The sequence below is a fragment of the Cyprinus carpio genome, chromosome A19, assembly GCF_018340385.1.
Source record: "Cyprinus carpio isolate SPL01 chromosome A19, ASM1834038v1, whole genome shotgun sequence".
Classification (NCBI taxonomy): Eukaryota; Metazoa; Chordata; class Actinopteri; order Cypriniformes; family Cyprinidae; genus Cyprinus; species Cyprinus carpio.
Window position 1 is genome coordinate 13,821,463 of NC_056590.1, and position 15,079 is coordinate 13,836,541.

General features: G+C 35.8%; 1 protein-coding gene across 18 annotated transcripts in view; it reads right to left on the bottom strand.

Moving 5' to 3' along the window:
- LOC109112338 (plectin-like) overlaps positions 1–15,079 on the bottom strand; it is a 94,293-nt gene that overhangs the window by 42,179 nt on the left and 37,035 nt on the right. For 3 of the 18 annotated variants that reach the window (XM_042776668.1, XM_042776664.1, XM_042776662.1), the window contains exon 1: positions 9,132–9,264. The exons of 11 other annotated variants lie outside the window; for them this stretch is intronic. In XM_042776668.1, the coding sequence (XP_042632602.1) occupies positions 9,132–9,243 (112 nt within the window). In that variant the 5' untranslated portion in view covers positions 9,244–9,264. Of the gene's footprint in view, positions 1–3,717; positions 4,156–9,131; positions 9,265–11,280; positions 14,449–15,079 lie in introns of those variants that run through there. 4 more of the 18 variants (XM_042776660.1, XM_042776659.1, XM_042776671.1 and 1 more) reach the window with 3 other exon arrangements.

The window sequence follows — 15,079 nt, forward strand, 5'->3', positions numbered from 1 at the left end:
CAAAAGACCCTTTTATCAGATGCACAAAATGACAAGCGAGATGTGAATAACTAGTCTCTTGAAGAGTGTGTGTGTGTGTGTTAATATTGGAGACCACTGGAAGGAGTGAGAGGAGTCATATTCCTGAGCGCACAGGAGTAACTGGAGCTCCCTAACCTCAGAGACAATCCATCTCTCTCCATCTTGGAAAGGATGGCAAGTGGATAGCAGGTAGGAATGGAGGATTCTTTGCATTGTAGCTCTGGTCCACTGCCTGTTTGGGCTTGAGCTGGAAGACCTGCTGCTGTCACATATCAGATTGGAGACAGCGCTAGCAAGAGCCACTAGCAGTGTTTTATTCTGTTTACAGCTGCTCAATGAAAATTAGATGAGAAAAAAAGACTATAAATAACAACAGATCTGCACACAGGAACAAACAATGAGATCTGCGCAGTCTGATTAAAATCATAAGAGTAAGATCTTTTAATTAATCATTAACAAACTTCCAAGTTATCTGTCTGATTCATTTTGATGAATGAATGAACTGCCTGTCAGAGGTTTTTACTAAACTGAGATCTGACTCACTGAACTGAATCTCAAGTTGTCATTATTTTTCTTGTGTTCCACTTGAAATAAACCAAAAATTATTACTGCATATTTAAGGTTTGTGAGAATTAGAATTGTATCAGTTTAATGAATATATGAAAATGTAGTTAGAGATTTAATAAAATGCAAGATACATATTTAGAATACAATTACTAAAACTTAAAACCATAAAATATTTTACCTTGCCTAACATGGCCTTTATACATTAGATAACTATTAAACATTCAGGAAACCTTTTGACCTTTTAACCTTTTTTAATAAAAGTATTTTAGAGCCATTTGAAAGGAATTTGTCCTCGGATTAATTCCTTTGTCCTTATGTAAGTCAGACAATATCTCAGGAGTAAAAAAGTAAGAACATGTATGAACAGGTACCAAATGTATTTGACTTCAGGCATCATAAGTTAACTACTAAGAGCACTATAACAAAACACAGACCAGATACTCATTTAATCCTTCATACAAACACACCAGTCACACAAGGCAAATCCTTCAGCATATGTGTGTGCTGTGAAGATGTAAAGAGGAAAAGGGCACAGAGTGCAAAATTTTTATGGTTTTAAAAATAGTGCCACATTCTGCAGACATTGAAATTTGACTTTCTCTGAAGTGTCCTTAGGGCAAACAGTACAATGATTACTCAAGCCATTCATTCATTTCTATCCCAAAGAACATCTCTGAGTAAATAAAACTCTAATAAATGGAGGAAAAAAAAAATATATTATATATATATATATATATATATATATATATATATCCTTTTTCAAATAATTAAAATGTGGTAATATAGTTTAATTAAAATGTGGAATTGTGCTTGAATATTTGGTCACAACTTAATTTTGTTGTGTGCAAGTGGAAGTTTTTCATTGGCCATAACCATTTTATGCATCAGATAATATCCCGATCTACGGCAACATGTAAACAAAAAGATAAAATAAAATGTAATTTTAATTAAATTAATATGATATGATATTAGTAATATTGCTGATTACATTAATAATAACATAAATTTAATAAAATTATATATATCATATATATATCATATATATATCATATATATATATATATATATATATATATATATATATATATATATATATATATATATTCAAATGGGATTGATTTGTTATTTTTTGTGCATATACATCTTTGTAAAAAATTACCTTTCTATAAAAACCAATTCTTAACTGAAAAAGCATGCAGAGATGTTTTGTGAGGGAGCTCAGAAATCTTCTGTAGCCCCAAACTGTCAATTACACATTCCTGCACTGCAAGCACCTACTATGAACATACGTTCAGGCAGTAATTCATCCTACATCAGGCACATAACACCGCTACTCCTTACAATGACTTACAATAGCTCTTAAGACAGGTTCACCCCAACAACCAGTCAGACTTGTGAGAACATGTACTAGATCATTCTTAAACAAGGCCAAAACACCAGCAAAAGATGTTCTGTTCTGTTCTGCCTTCCTTCATATACTCACATTCACTCAAGCATTCACACTTACGTGAAAGACCCTGATTTATGATGTAGAAATACAGTCTGGAAAACTATAAAACTATATTTAGGTTTTAGATGGAAACAGAATACTTGTGAATTTTTTTTTTTTTTTAAATTTCAAATAATTTTTTTTTTTTTTTTGGACAGACTTCAGAGAAGGTTAAGGAAAAAATACAAATACAAATAGCATTGCTTTGGTTACTGGAACAGCATGAAAAGAAATACTTTAGGGAAAAGGTTTGTGAAGCCTAACTTAATGTCTCCCTCTTGTGGTCACCATTTCAGTTGGAAAGAGCAAAAATAATCAAACCGCTTTATCACTTAATTAATGAAAGACAAGGACCATCATTCATAAATCATTTCTGCGCATATATCTTTGTACACTGATGTTCCTCACAGCTGGCAGCCATGTCTAAACGTTTTCAGGCAGTCACTTAGTTTCTGTTGAAAATGAGAGCTGTTTAGTTACTGAGGCAACAGACCCAAACATACAGAAGCTGTGAGTTACAAACGACCCGCAAATATTTTTAGAGTCGTTGCGGTTTTGGTCCAGTGGCGCACTTTTCCAAAGGAAGGAGATGCTGAGATGCAATTTTTCCTCTAACAATACGCACATATGTTTATAGTTAGTGAAACAGCTCTATATACTTATGTGTATTATATAAAGACATAAACAAGTCGTAATTTGTATTTATAATTTTTAATTATTTAAAGGATGTATAGCTATAGCCTAAACACATGTAGATGTACCTGTGTGTATTATAATAGCATATTACAGGCTATTATTATATATTATCTTATCTTCATTTATACTACATATTAAGTGAATTATATACACACACATAGACTACACATTTAATCGAATTAAAATATCAGATAAGCTTTGTAAGGAAGAAATCATAAACTATTTAATCAAATAACAATTATATATAAACATAGACCTATACAATATCCCTACAATATCAACTACACCTATTTGGCCAAAAGTGACAAATTGACCTGAATTCAAACTATGGATAGTTAGTAAATGGAAAAAATTGGCTGAGCTCAGAGTAACATAGGCTACTATAAGGCTATATTACTACTACTACTACTACTACGTCTCGCTCCAAATGGGGTTTTCTCACAAAAAGTGAACAAATGGAGTGGATCTGGAGTGCAGTGACTGCAGAACGTGCACATATGAAACACTATTGCTAGTGTGATGCCGCTGTAATATTCAATAGGCTATAATCGGAGAGCAATGATAATATTAATAATTATAAAAGGAAATGTTAGAAGGAACGTTTAAAGTTGTTAAGTATTTTTTTTTAAAACTGCAGGACACTCCTGTTATTACTTAAATGTATATCAACTAGATTACCCCATTAATAATTAGGCTACACAGTTTTCACTCTATAAATACCATCAAACTATGAATAAATAAACTTAAAAGACACACAAGACGGGAAATAATTGTTTATACAATTGGCATAAAACAGGTTAACTCTACAACACAGCCCCCCCCCCCCCCCCCCCCCAAACTAAAAACGCGCGAGCTCACACAGAGTTATCGCCCCCTCAAACGAACTCCTCCTATTCGCCTAAATCACACGCCAAAAATCGGTGCCACCGCGCATCAGCACCTACCTGCGCAGCACATGCGACTGTATAAATGCGGTCCGACTTCACCGCAGCTCATCTCGTGAATGTAGTTCCCGCGTCCGTAAATCACATCCAGGCTGAATACAGCGAGACACGGCGCAGCTGCCGCGGACATGTCACCCGCGCCAGCCATGATGTTCGCCGATGAAAAACTGTTGCGCTCCCTCTGCGGTTGAGTTTAGTTCCCTAAACTCTGTATCAGCCTCACACGTTTGGATACATTTGTTTTGGGACTAAAAAACGAATGGGCGTCTCACTGGGAAAGCAGTGAAAGCTTTACCTCATTAACTAGCCCAACCCATCGCACTGTGTGAAGCTGCGCTCTCTCTGCGGCTCGAGCTGCGGGAGAAACTCTTCTCCCGGACTGCCATTGAAATCTGATTCCTCCCATATGGGCTATTAGCCGCTGTTACTGATTAAGACAAAGATTTGTATATATATATTTATTTTTTATTCTAAAACATTTTGAATTTATGCGTCTTTTCTCAGATATTGATTGACGCATCCTGAAAGCATGTGAAAGGAGAAAACGATCGTTTAGCTAATTAGAAACACATTAAAGCAGTTTCACCTCCACAAGTAACGTTAGTTGGGAGGTTAAACTCCTATAAAGATTACCACAAAATAGATTGTTTTAATTATTGGACGTCGATATACAACGTTAACTATATATATATATATATATATATATATATATATATATATATATATATATATATATATATATATATATACATTATACATACACTATATATATATATATATACATATACATATATATATATATACATATACATATATATATATATATATATATATATATACATATATATATATATATATATATACATATACTATATTATATATATATATATATATAACATATACATATATATATATATATATACATATACATACATATATATATATATATCTATATATATATATATATATTATATATATATATATATATATATATATATATATATATATATATATATACAGCCCTGGCTAGACGCACTAAAAGACAATTTTGGTAGCGTGAAAAGAACCTCACAGCTCCCATAAGTACTGATGGAAAAACCTTTCTGAACTTCATTGTGAAATTCCAATGGTGATGTATTGTTGTTAGGCAACAAGTTTCAGTTAATTTGATCATAAATCATGTTTAAAAAGCAGTGCTGTACAGCTGCTATTACTTTTTTTTTTTTGTTTACTAAGGATTTTCAAACCGAAATGTGTTTTAGCTACAGGAAGTAGTGTGGTTTTGATGTGCAAGGCTTTGTTGCAGTGCAGGTAATTCAATATTTGAATAGGTAGGCAAACAAAGGCAGTGTCAGTACAGGTGGGACATGTTGAGCTGGCAATGCGGTTGTGAGGTGACCTCACGTTCAATAGAAAGATGAATTCAGGTTTTCACCCATCTACACTTCCAACTTGTAGCATTCACAATGCATTTTTTTTCCCTTCATGAGGGCTCACAAAAGAACTATCTCACCTTAGGGAATTTCTTCTTTCCCAGCCTCTGGCATCCTCACTGGAGATACTATTGTCTTTAAATCTACTTATTGTGAAGAGCTACTGGTATACAAATACTTGACTTTTAAAGCCAATGAGAATGAATGATGTAATTCATGCATATAATGAATCCACATAAATGGGGTGGGTAACAAAACAGACTTTGACTCAAACCAAAAGCCTTCAGAGTCACGAAGACGACAGTAAATATTGTGATGTTTGTGACTCATTCAACATAGGAACTTCATTTGAAGGAATTCTTCATAGTTGACTCATATAGAAAATCTGACTCACTCACCCTGTACCACATTACATCTGCAACACAGGAAATATGAGCTTCTGTGGTCTTGTGTACGAAAAGCTCCACTTTTACATCAAGAATACGCACAGCACTATAGTACAACCTTACAGAGAAAAATACATTCTGCTCAGTTTTTATATTCTATAGACTTGTTATTCCACCTAAAAAATGAAGTACACGACTACATGCTAAATCTTTAATCTGTCTAGCATTGGGATTGATATGCAACATAAGATAGGCATTGATAAGCCAAAAAGACTTCAAAAAGTGTTCAGAAAAGAAAACCTGTTTCATACAGATCTATTTAAGCTATATGAAAGTCTATACAGTTCCTGGATGCTTTTCTAACTGCCTCATGCCGGCTGTTTGACTGCAAACAATATATGTTGATATCTTCAGAAGATCTTATCTAATCATCAGAGTTCACGGGTAACTGAGAAATATGTGACGCATTGAAAGATATTGGACTGTTTTGATTTTTGTGAAGATAAGGGAAATATTCTATATAATAACTAACTATATTAGCTGGGTGTGGTCAATGGGAACACTACACTGGGCATCATGAAATGGTCAAGTCCCACCTAAAGGCTACTTGGTACAGAAAAGAAACACTGTATGCATAAAAAAATAAGCCTGCACCTTATGACCAGGTCTATCAAATGTACAAAAGCAATTCCACAATATGGGACACTCTTGCCTACTTTTAACTCAAATTTTAAAATCACCCCTTCAAATTATGTTTCAGCCATGTTAAACCAATTATATCATGCCCTGGAATAATACTTAATTAACTTTTAAATAAAATTACATGCATATACATGCTTTTTCCTACTTTTTTTTAATTGTTAAGAGAACGATTTAACTTTTCACTATAATTTGTACAAAGTTTTAAAATCATGGCAATTTTTGAAACTTTTGCAAAAAAAGATGAGCACTTTTTCATTGGAAAAAAGTATAAATATTTATATATTTGCTTAAATTAAAATCATTAAAGAAAATAGAAAAGTTATTCAAAATGATATTAACTGGACATAAAAGTTAAAGTATTATTAAGTCATCTAGCTAAGGATATGCGCTGTGATATTTGCTCAGGGATCATTTGAGCTCACATCTAATGGCTGACGTGTTTGAAAGCCCGGCGTCAAGATCTTCATGTAACTCACTGGTATGAGAGCAGGTGTTTTGGCTGTATCCAGGATACACACATCACTCACAGAAAGCAAAACTGTGGTGGCATCATGTGCGCTGCATAGGAAGAGTATTCTTAATTTAAACTGGCTATGGTGAATGGTGAATATGTTGAAACTTGCCACAACCGGCTGACAATCATAGGCAACCTTACAGCTATACTTTACTATGGCCGATGCTCTATAAGCACTGCAACAGAACGACCTTCAGAGATGAAAGAGACCACAGCCAGCCTGGTTTCAACTGGCACGCGACTGAGTCTCTTAAAACTGACACAACCTTTTGTGTAATCCTTATCACCTTCTTCTGAAGTGAAGAGCAACCGCTGGCACAGTCACCACAGTTCACCTCATACAACCCTAAGTCAGTACACCCAGAAAAGGGAAAGTACATGGGGTTTGTAGCTTGAATGTACACTGCCATATGAAAATTTGGAAATGGTAATATTTTTTTTTGATGTTTGTGAAAGTCTCTAAAGGATGAATTTATTTGATTAACAAGTAAAAAACACTAAAACAGTAATATTGTGAAATATTATTAAGATAAAAAAAATAGTATTATATTATAACATCTAATTTATTGCTGTGATGGCAAAGCTAAATTTTCAGCAGTCATTACTCCAATTTTCAGTGTAAAATGATCCTTCAGAAATATTTATAATGTGCAGATTTGGCGCTAAAGTTTATAATTGCGCTGCTTAATATTTTTTGTGGAACTGTGACTTTTTTTAGGATTCTTTGATGAGTAGAACGTTTAGACGAACAGCATTTATTTCAAATATAAATATTTCGTAACATACATATTTTTACTGTCACTTGTGATTAATTAATACATCCTTGCTGAATAAAATTATTAATTTCTATCCTCATACTTTTGAACAGTAGTATAAAATACTACAAATACTAAAGAAAAAGCTGCAGTAAAATATATATTATGGACAGAGAAACAACTCAATGAGCATCTTGAACTTAAAACTTCACTGCACAACACAAACTAGAGTTTCAGGTTTACGAGACTACAGGAACATGCAAGCTAGTGATCGCTGCCCAGGTGTCTCAGTCCAACGCAACCTGCCCTCCAGCACAACAATCCTCATTTACCAGTCAAACGAGCCCTGAGTACATATAACGCCCAAGGGCCACACCCAGCCCTGATGGACAGATTAACAACAGAACAATAGTGAATTATGCTGATAATGTGACACGGAATTAAACTATTCCATCAAAGAACGATTCATCTGTTTTGCGTCTTCAAAAAATAGTGTGTGTTTGTCATTCCACTTGTATCCATATTAATTTAAATAATTTTAGACTCACTGAAACATTATGTGTATAATTACGGGTTCATATGTGCTATGTTTGCAATCTCTTAAATAAATTGAATGACTTCCTTTGCTTAACAAAACGGGGAGGGATTTCAAAAACGGTGCCAATGAAAACACACCATAAAAAGCAAGGTCGTCTGAGAATGTTTTGTTCTTGACAACGTGAGACAGCGGCATTATTAGAACTTTTTGTTATTATGCAATAATATGTCATTCAACAGCACAAATAAACACACATTATGTAAATTATGGTTTTTAAGTCAGTAGTTACTGTTGGTAGAAAAGGGTTCCAGGACTATTGTTCGAAGTGACAGTATCCAAGGACACGCCCCTGGATACTGGTCACCTTTCCACACCTCTATCTATTTAAATAGACTGCCAGATAATGGGCAGGTTTGAAGGTTAGGTTTAGGGTGTGGGCTTTTGCCTTCATACCTCTGGAAAAATGTCCCTGCAACCCTCACAAGATGACTAGATGATAACAGCTTTTCAGCATGTCTTACAGTACAATGCCTTAGGCTAACCCTGTAAGCACAACTGAAACCAAATGGCTTCTTCTAGACACTAAGAATAACAATTTGCATTCTCAACATACCTGTAAGATACACCTAAATATATGAGAAAAAAAAACTCTGTAGATCTATTTTTTTTTTAAGATGTAGTAAGACATTGACATTCATAAAAATAATAATGACAATGCATTACTTCAAGTAAAAAGTGATTAAACCACAGAACAAAATACAGGTTATACTACAAATGCCTGCCAGAATTGTAAATCAAACCCAAACAGAGTGCTTCAAATGAGTGAACTTTTTGCCCAAGGCAACAGTGTACATCTGCAACCCATCAAAAGTCACAACGTCATCATGCACCGTGCAGAACGTAAAGGGTTAACCCCGCAGTTTCAACACACCACGGAAAAAAAGAGAGAGAGAGGGAGGGAAATTGAGGGTGTGCTGCACATGTGTACAGAGAGAGCAAGAGCACACTGGACAAACGCTGTCCGATACTATCAGAACACTGATACAAGACTTTTTCTAGCTTTAAGTGTCTCAGTTTTTTTTTTACCTTCGCTGACTTGCTTTCTTCGCTGCATCCATCTCCACACGAATATCAAGGTTGCCACATGCCCCAAAACCACCAGGGTTGGGAACACAGTTCCAGAAGGGTTTGCCGGCATCTGGCCTGGGATCGAGTTTGTGAGCTCCGCTCACCGGAGCAAGGCTCGAGGTGAAAGGTGAGGAAGGCTAGATAGGAGGGGGAGTAGGCTGGGGGGCTTTAAATGTACCCAGCAAAATAGTTTCTCCAAATACAAGCGCTCTAAACGACAGCTGCCCCCCCTCCTTCTGTCCTTTTAAATTTTTTTTCTCTCCGTCTCTCTCTCTCTCTCTCTCAGCCTGTGACTCGGTGCGCTGGTAAAAGTGTTTGAGCTTCCTCCACCTCCCGCCCTCCTTTCACAACCACTCTCGCCTTGACCAATAGCTCAATTGCTGCATATTTTTTGTTTTTGCGCGCCGCTGAAGCATGCTCACTCACTCCAGTTCATTCTCTGCAGATTCAGAATACTTCATGTTTCTGCACGGCAACTACAGTTGTTCTAATAACCCATTGTAGGAGCTTTTTTTCCAGTCTACTCAGACTTGAGTCTCCATCTCAAGTTAAAAATACATGAGTGAGGTTTGTTTTTGGGAGTGCGCACACACTTACACACACATTCATTTGCCCTCAACCGCTGATAAGAGTCTTTATCTACCATACTATTACATAACATCTTGTCCCAAGGTTTTTCAGTCTGCAGTATGACATAAGAATTTTTTTTTTGTACTGGATTAACAAAGACCAACTATTTTGTATTTTTGTGTCTAGTTTAGTTTAAATTTATAACTGGATATGGAATATTAGAATGATTTTTCTTGTAGTTTCTCTTATGCATTATGTAACTGCACTGTACTTCCAGCAGAAAATGTCTTCCATATGTTTTCCAGCTTCAGCCATGTGCTGTAACTTTCCAGACGCCCCTGCAATTAAAGGGCCCCTGTGCATGGACTTTCATTTCTAAACAGCAGGAATGCAACAAAACATCAAGCAGACTGGACAGATATACTAGACGTCCTACCACAAAGAAAGTCAACATACTATTTTATCCACGGAGGGAGAGAGCTATTGCTCTTGCTGAACAAACAAATCTTATATGAAAGACTGAAAACATGAGAACATGAAGAACCTAGAGTACAATTATCTGCAAATTAGTATTTCTGCAAGTGCTGTGATCTTATTCCAGAATGTTTGTTTCCAAACAAACTGCATGACACACCCAAAGTCATAAAACATGGACACGCTCCCACACTGCATAATCACATTAAAAGACTGGAGCAATGCACAAAGTAATGACAAGAAACTGTCACAAGCACCGCTGTTTTAAAACGGTAACAATGACCATCTTGATGATCTATTGCCATGTGACCAAGCAGCAGGGAGGGTAGTTAAACACTACCGAATAATGATGCCGCAAATAGAGCCGGCAACACGTTAAATGGGACTCATGCTATGCATAGACGAGACGACGAAAGAGTTTAAAAGTAGAAGAGAATCCAGGTCAGATATGTAGCTATGCAACAACTCTAAGAAATGATTACACACTAGTTGTAAAAACTTACACGCCAACACACACACATAGCATACCAGGAATAAACCTCCAGGTTACGGAGAATAAAATAATGGCAGGTGAGATAGACAGACAGACAGACACACCCATATCTGTCTATGCAAGTTTACGGGTCTGATCTGGATACTGCTGACAGATAGAACCAAAATGGCGTCCTCTACAGGCCACACACTGACCTCACTTCCTTTAAGTGTGATACAGTTTCACCTGCCATCCATTTCTATTGCACAAGATAGATGGTAGGTAAGATACTCAGACAGAGCAGTTCACAAGCAGAACTGAATAAAAAAATTATTGAAATTCAAAATGAAACATTATAAACTTAGTCTAACCTTTTAAAAATCAACAGTAACAGTAAGCTGTTATGAACATAAAAGTAGCAATATTAGGCATAGTAGATTGTATATTCAATACAAATTAAATATCAGACATAAAGGAGCCCTTGTGCTTCAGCAAAGCCCCCTAAACAAGGGTCCAAGTCAATGCCCATACAGCTTCAATTCTAATATAGCCCACAAAAATAACAAGAAAAGGTCTTCAGTTCCAACCTACCATTGGGTTGAGATCGGCAGCAACAGCAGCAGAGGTTCATGCCGAACAAAATTGGACCTTCTATCGATCTCAAGCAAAATACTGACACCAACTGCTAATGTAGCACATCTGACCTCAAGACATTGTATGCTTATCAAATCCAGAGGGGCGTAAAGCAGTCAGAAGAGGGGGGAAAGAGAAAAACATGGAAGAAAACAGGGAGGGAGAACGAGAGAAAAAAAAAGAGAGAAAGGGCATCGGGTTTTATTTAGTCCAAATGTTTTCCGCTGTGGAAACTGCATCCCTGGAACAGTGGTAAAGTTCATTAAACACATAACTGTATAAACATAGCAAACTGACTATTTTCTAACTTTTTTGAGAAGTATGTGGAAATAAAGACTATGGTGCAAACCCCCATATATAACAAAGATCTCATTGTGTAATGCCTCTGAAGTCATAAAGCAGTGGGCTGTCCCTAAAACTGCTAGAATAAAGAAAATAAATGGGAACCTCAAATACTTGCAAATCTGGACTGCCGAACTACTGCAATTCAAGTCTGCTGGGGTTTGAGAAATCGATTTATGCATTAAACCCTCTGTTTTCAAACTCTCAAGAGAGTAGTGGGTGTACCAATAATATTAGCCTTGTGAATAAAAGGAATACAGATTTTGGTAGTTTTTTAACTAGATTATTAACACCAGGTACCAACCACTTAGGAAATGCCATTCAGGACATCTAACAAAGAAAAAAAACATTAGCATGCAGATGTGTGTCAATGAAAACTACAATACAGCAAGTGAGGTGTGTTTAGCTCAAGAGATAAATACTCACAATCTAATGATGCAGTTCTTTGTCAATATAATTAAATGACATTGGACCAAGTTTCAGAATCAGGCTCTTAAATGTTTTATTTATTTGAGTGTCCCTTTAAATATGCAAATCAAATATTGCCTACCTTGGCCTTTTTGGATCAAATCCTCCATGTATGATCTACCATCATCAATCTCCATTATAGGTTGTTTAAAGCAGTTCTCTGATTTACTAAACTGAAATCACTTAGAGGACGACAGCGTTTCCCTTTTCGTCTCTCTTACCCCGTTTGTCTTTATTTCACTCAGCAGACTGTGCTAAAGCTGGAAATACAGTTTTTAGTAAGACTGAGTTGGCAACATCTTAGTGTGACCGTCAAGACCACAGAAGCAAGCGTGTTTCTTGCCCATTTCAAAAGGAGAGAGAGGGGAAAAAATGAATGGACGTTAATTGGTCTCAGATCTCCTACTTATTCTGTGCCATTTATCTGCCTGGGAAAGGAAACTTCTGGAGCAAAAGATGAATGGTTTGTTTTAAAATAGTGCACTGCTCCTGACTGTAAATGCATCTCGGCCCCATGAAAATTTATGTATTAAAGGTTTGTCCTAACTTTAAATATAAAGTTTTTGTAGAAAAATATGAACAGGAGGTGGCAGTATAGAGTTGAGCAGCTGTCCTTACACTGTGAGAGGGGCGTAGGCTGCATCCTGTGCCATGACCCATGACCTCTTTGTGCTGTTTATAACTGAAACAAGATGCCAGGAAAGACCTTTACATTTCTTCCAAAAACCTTTGCCTTTAAAGTTCATTAAAAACACTTCAAAGACAAGCACATATAAAAGAAATGAAAGTCTTCTGAAGTCTTAATTGCATGATAATTTTTATTTTTTAATTTTATTAAGGATTGATTTACTATTTATCCTCTTAAAGGCAAAAGTTTTCCTCCCACTCCTTTAGACTTTAGGGAGCCCATAGCACATATAACTTTCATATTGCTCTGTGGGCGCCTGTCCTTCTGGCCTCATAAATAGTCTTGTCTGAGAGCGGCATGAAGATTCCAGCAACCATTTTGCCTCAGTTATGGTGTTATAGATTTGCCACAGGCTTTTGTGTCTTTGAAAATGAAACAAAGCAGCTCCTGTCATTGATTCTTGAAAAATATTTTCCTAATAGCCCATAAACAGAACAAAAATGTTTCCTAAGAAAAGGTTGTTCTTTTTTTGTTGTTGTTGTTTTTTGCAATTCCTGAGTCACTATGACGTACAGAAAGCAGTAAAATTTACTTTCTTTACTATGTGCATGAGGAAATGTAATTAAGACAGAATAAGAGAAAGACTGAACAAGCATGCTAAGCACTGCCATCCAAACACAGCATTTCTGAGACACTTTCACTGCAGACATTCTTGCTGAACCCTGACCCTTTCCATATTCTTTCCATATTAGGCCAATATGATTTCTTTCAGTGATTACAGTATACAGTATAACAGTTGGGATGGGATTTTTCTCAACACACCTAGTCTCATGTATTTGAGTTTCTGCCATAAGTTAACACAGATGTTTTGTATGCTTTTTATATTTCACATAACTTTGCAAACTGGTCACACGTCATTCAGTTCTTCAGAATCGTAAAGCCTGAGGCACATACACTAAAAGCATGAATGAAAGGGAGGGATCTTCACCTGACCTGCAGTACTAGTGCAACTGAACCTGTTTATCATATCATTCCTTAGACTTGAACAAGAAACAACAGTGTGTAGTAGTACACGTGGCACAGGTTCACTTTTTCAAAGTAAAAAAAAAAAAAAATAATAAAATGTTGATCTAAAAAACTAGATGTGCTTCAGGCCCCATTGCATTATAGACTCTGACCAAAATAAAATAAAATAACAAAATAAATTATGACATTAAGCTGCCGTCAAAATCAGACTTGGCAGATTGAGTTTAATAGATGGTGAAACACTGTGATTGGAAACTTTCAACAGGGGTTTTTCCACTGGCATTCCAGAACCAAACAATCAAGACAGTATGTTTAGGCCCGAGGGGTTTCATAGTCAATAAAGGAAGAGACAAGAGAGTTAGTTTGTACAGAGTCAAGCACAAATCTTCACAAGGCTGAAAAAAAGTATAACGAGGTGTTTTGGTAAAATAATGCCACAAAACAACACTTAAAAAACTCTAATTTACACAAAGAAACTCCAAGTGTGTGCTGGACCATGTAAAATGTCCTAAAGTAGCTGTTTTATATTGTGTGGAATATTCAACATGTTTAATCCATTTCTGAGGTGCCAAATCATGTTTAACAGAGAAGAAAATGTATGTATCAATGCCACACTTATAAAAATCAATCTCTCCTTATCATAAATCCAAGAACAGCATTGCACCAGCATCCTCACTTCGTCTCACCAAAACATAGCTGGAAGCATAATCTTGTTGCTAACTGCAACTTTCAATTATTTATTAAACAAAACTGTTATTTAAAGTAATTAAATATAATAAATAATACTCAAATTATATAGACAAATGTACATTTTAAAATAAAATAAAATTACATGAATGCTTAGTTCAAAAAAATTAAGAGAGATGGTGAGCAGATGTTTCAGAAGACACTACACACCCACAGTTAATGAAACGCTGGTTTAGAATGTAGTGTTTCAAAGGCAAAATTATAAATCAGTATCATATGGTTTATTTACAGTAATAGCTCACTTAAATTCATGCATGCACCAATAATAGAGGATGTTAATCACAACTCCTGGTGCTTCATAATACATAATTAAACCTAATGAAAGGTAAATGGTTCTAGTGCTGAAAGGACTGCTTTTCGCGTCATCTCCCTTTAGCCGTAGTTATGATATATACACAATCATATGTGCTAATGGATGCTGATGGAAAATACAGCTACAGTACTAGTCTCTCAAAGGAAAATATAGACAATGGTGCCTATGTTTGCAGCATCTGGTGATATATATGAGGCCTTACTCCAAAAGTGTGGAAAGAAACATGGCTCACA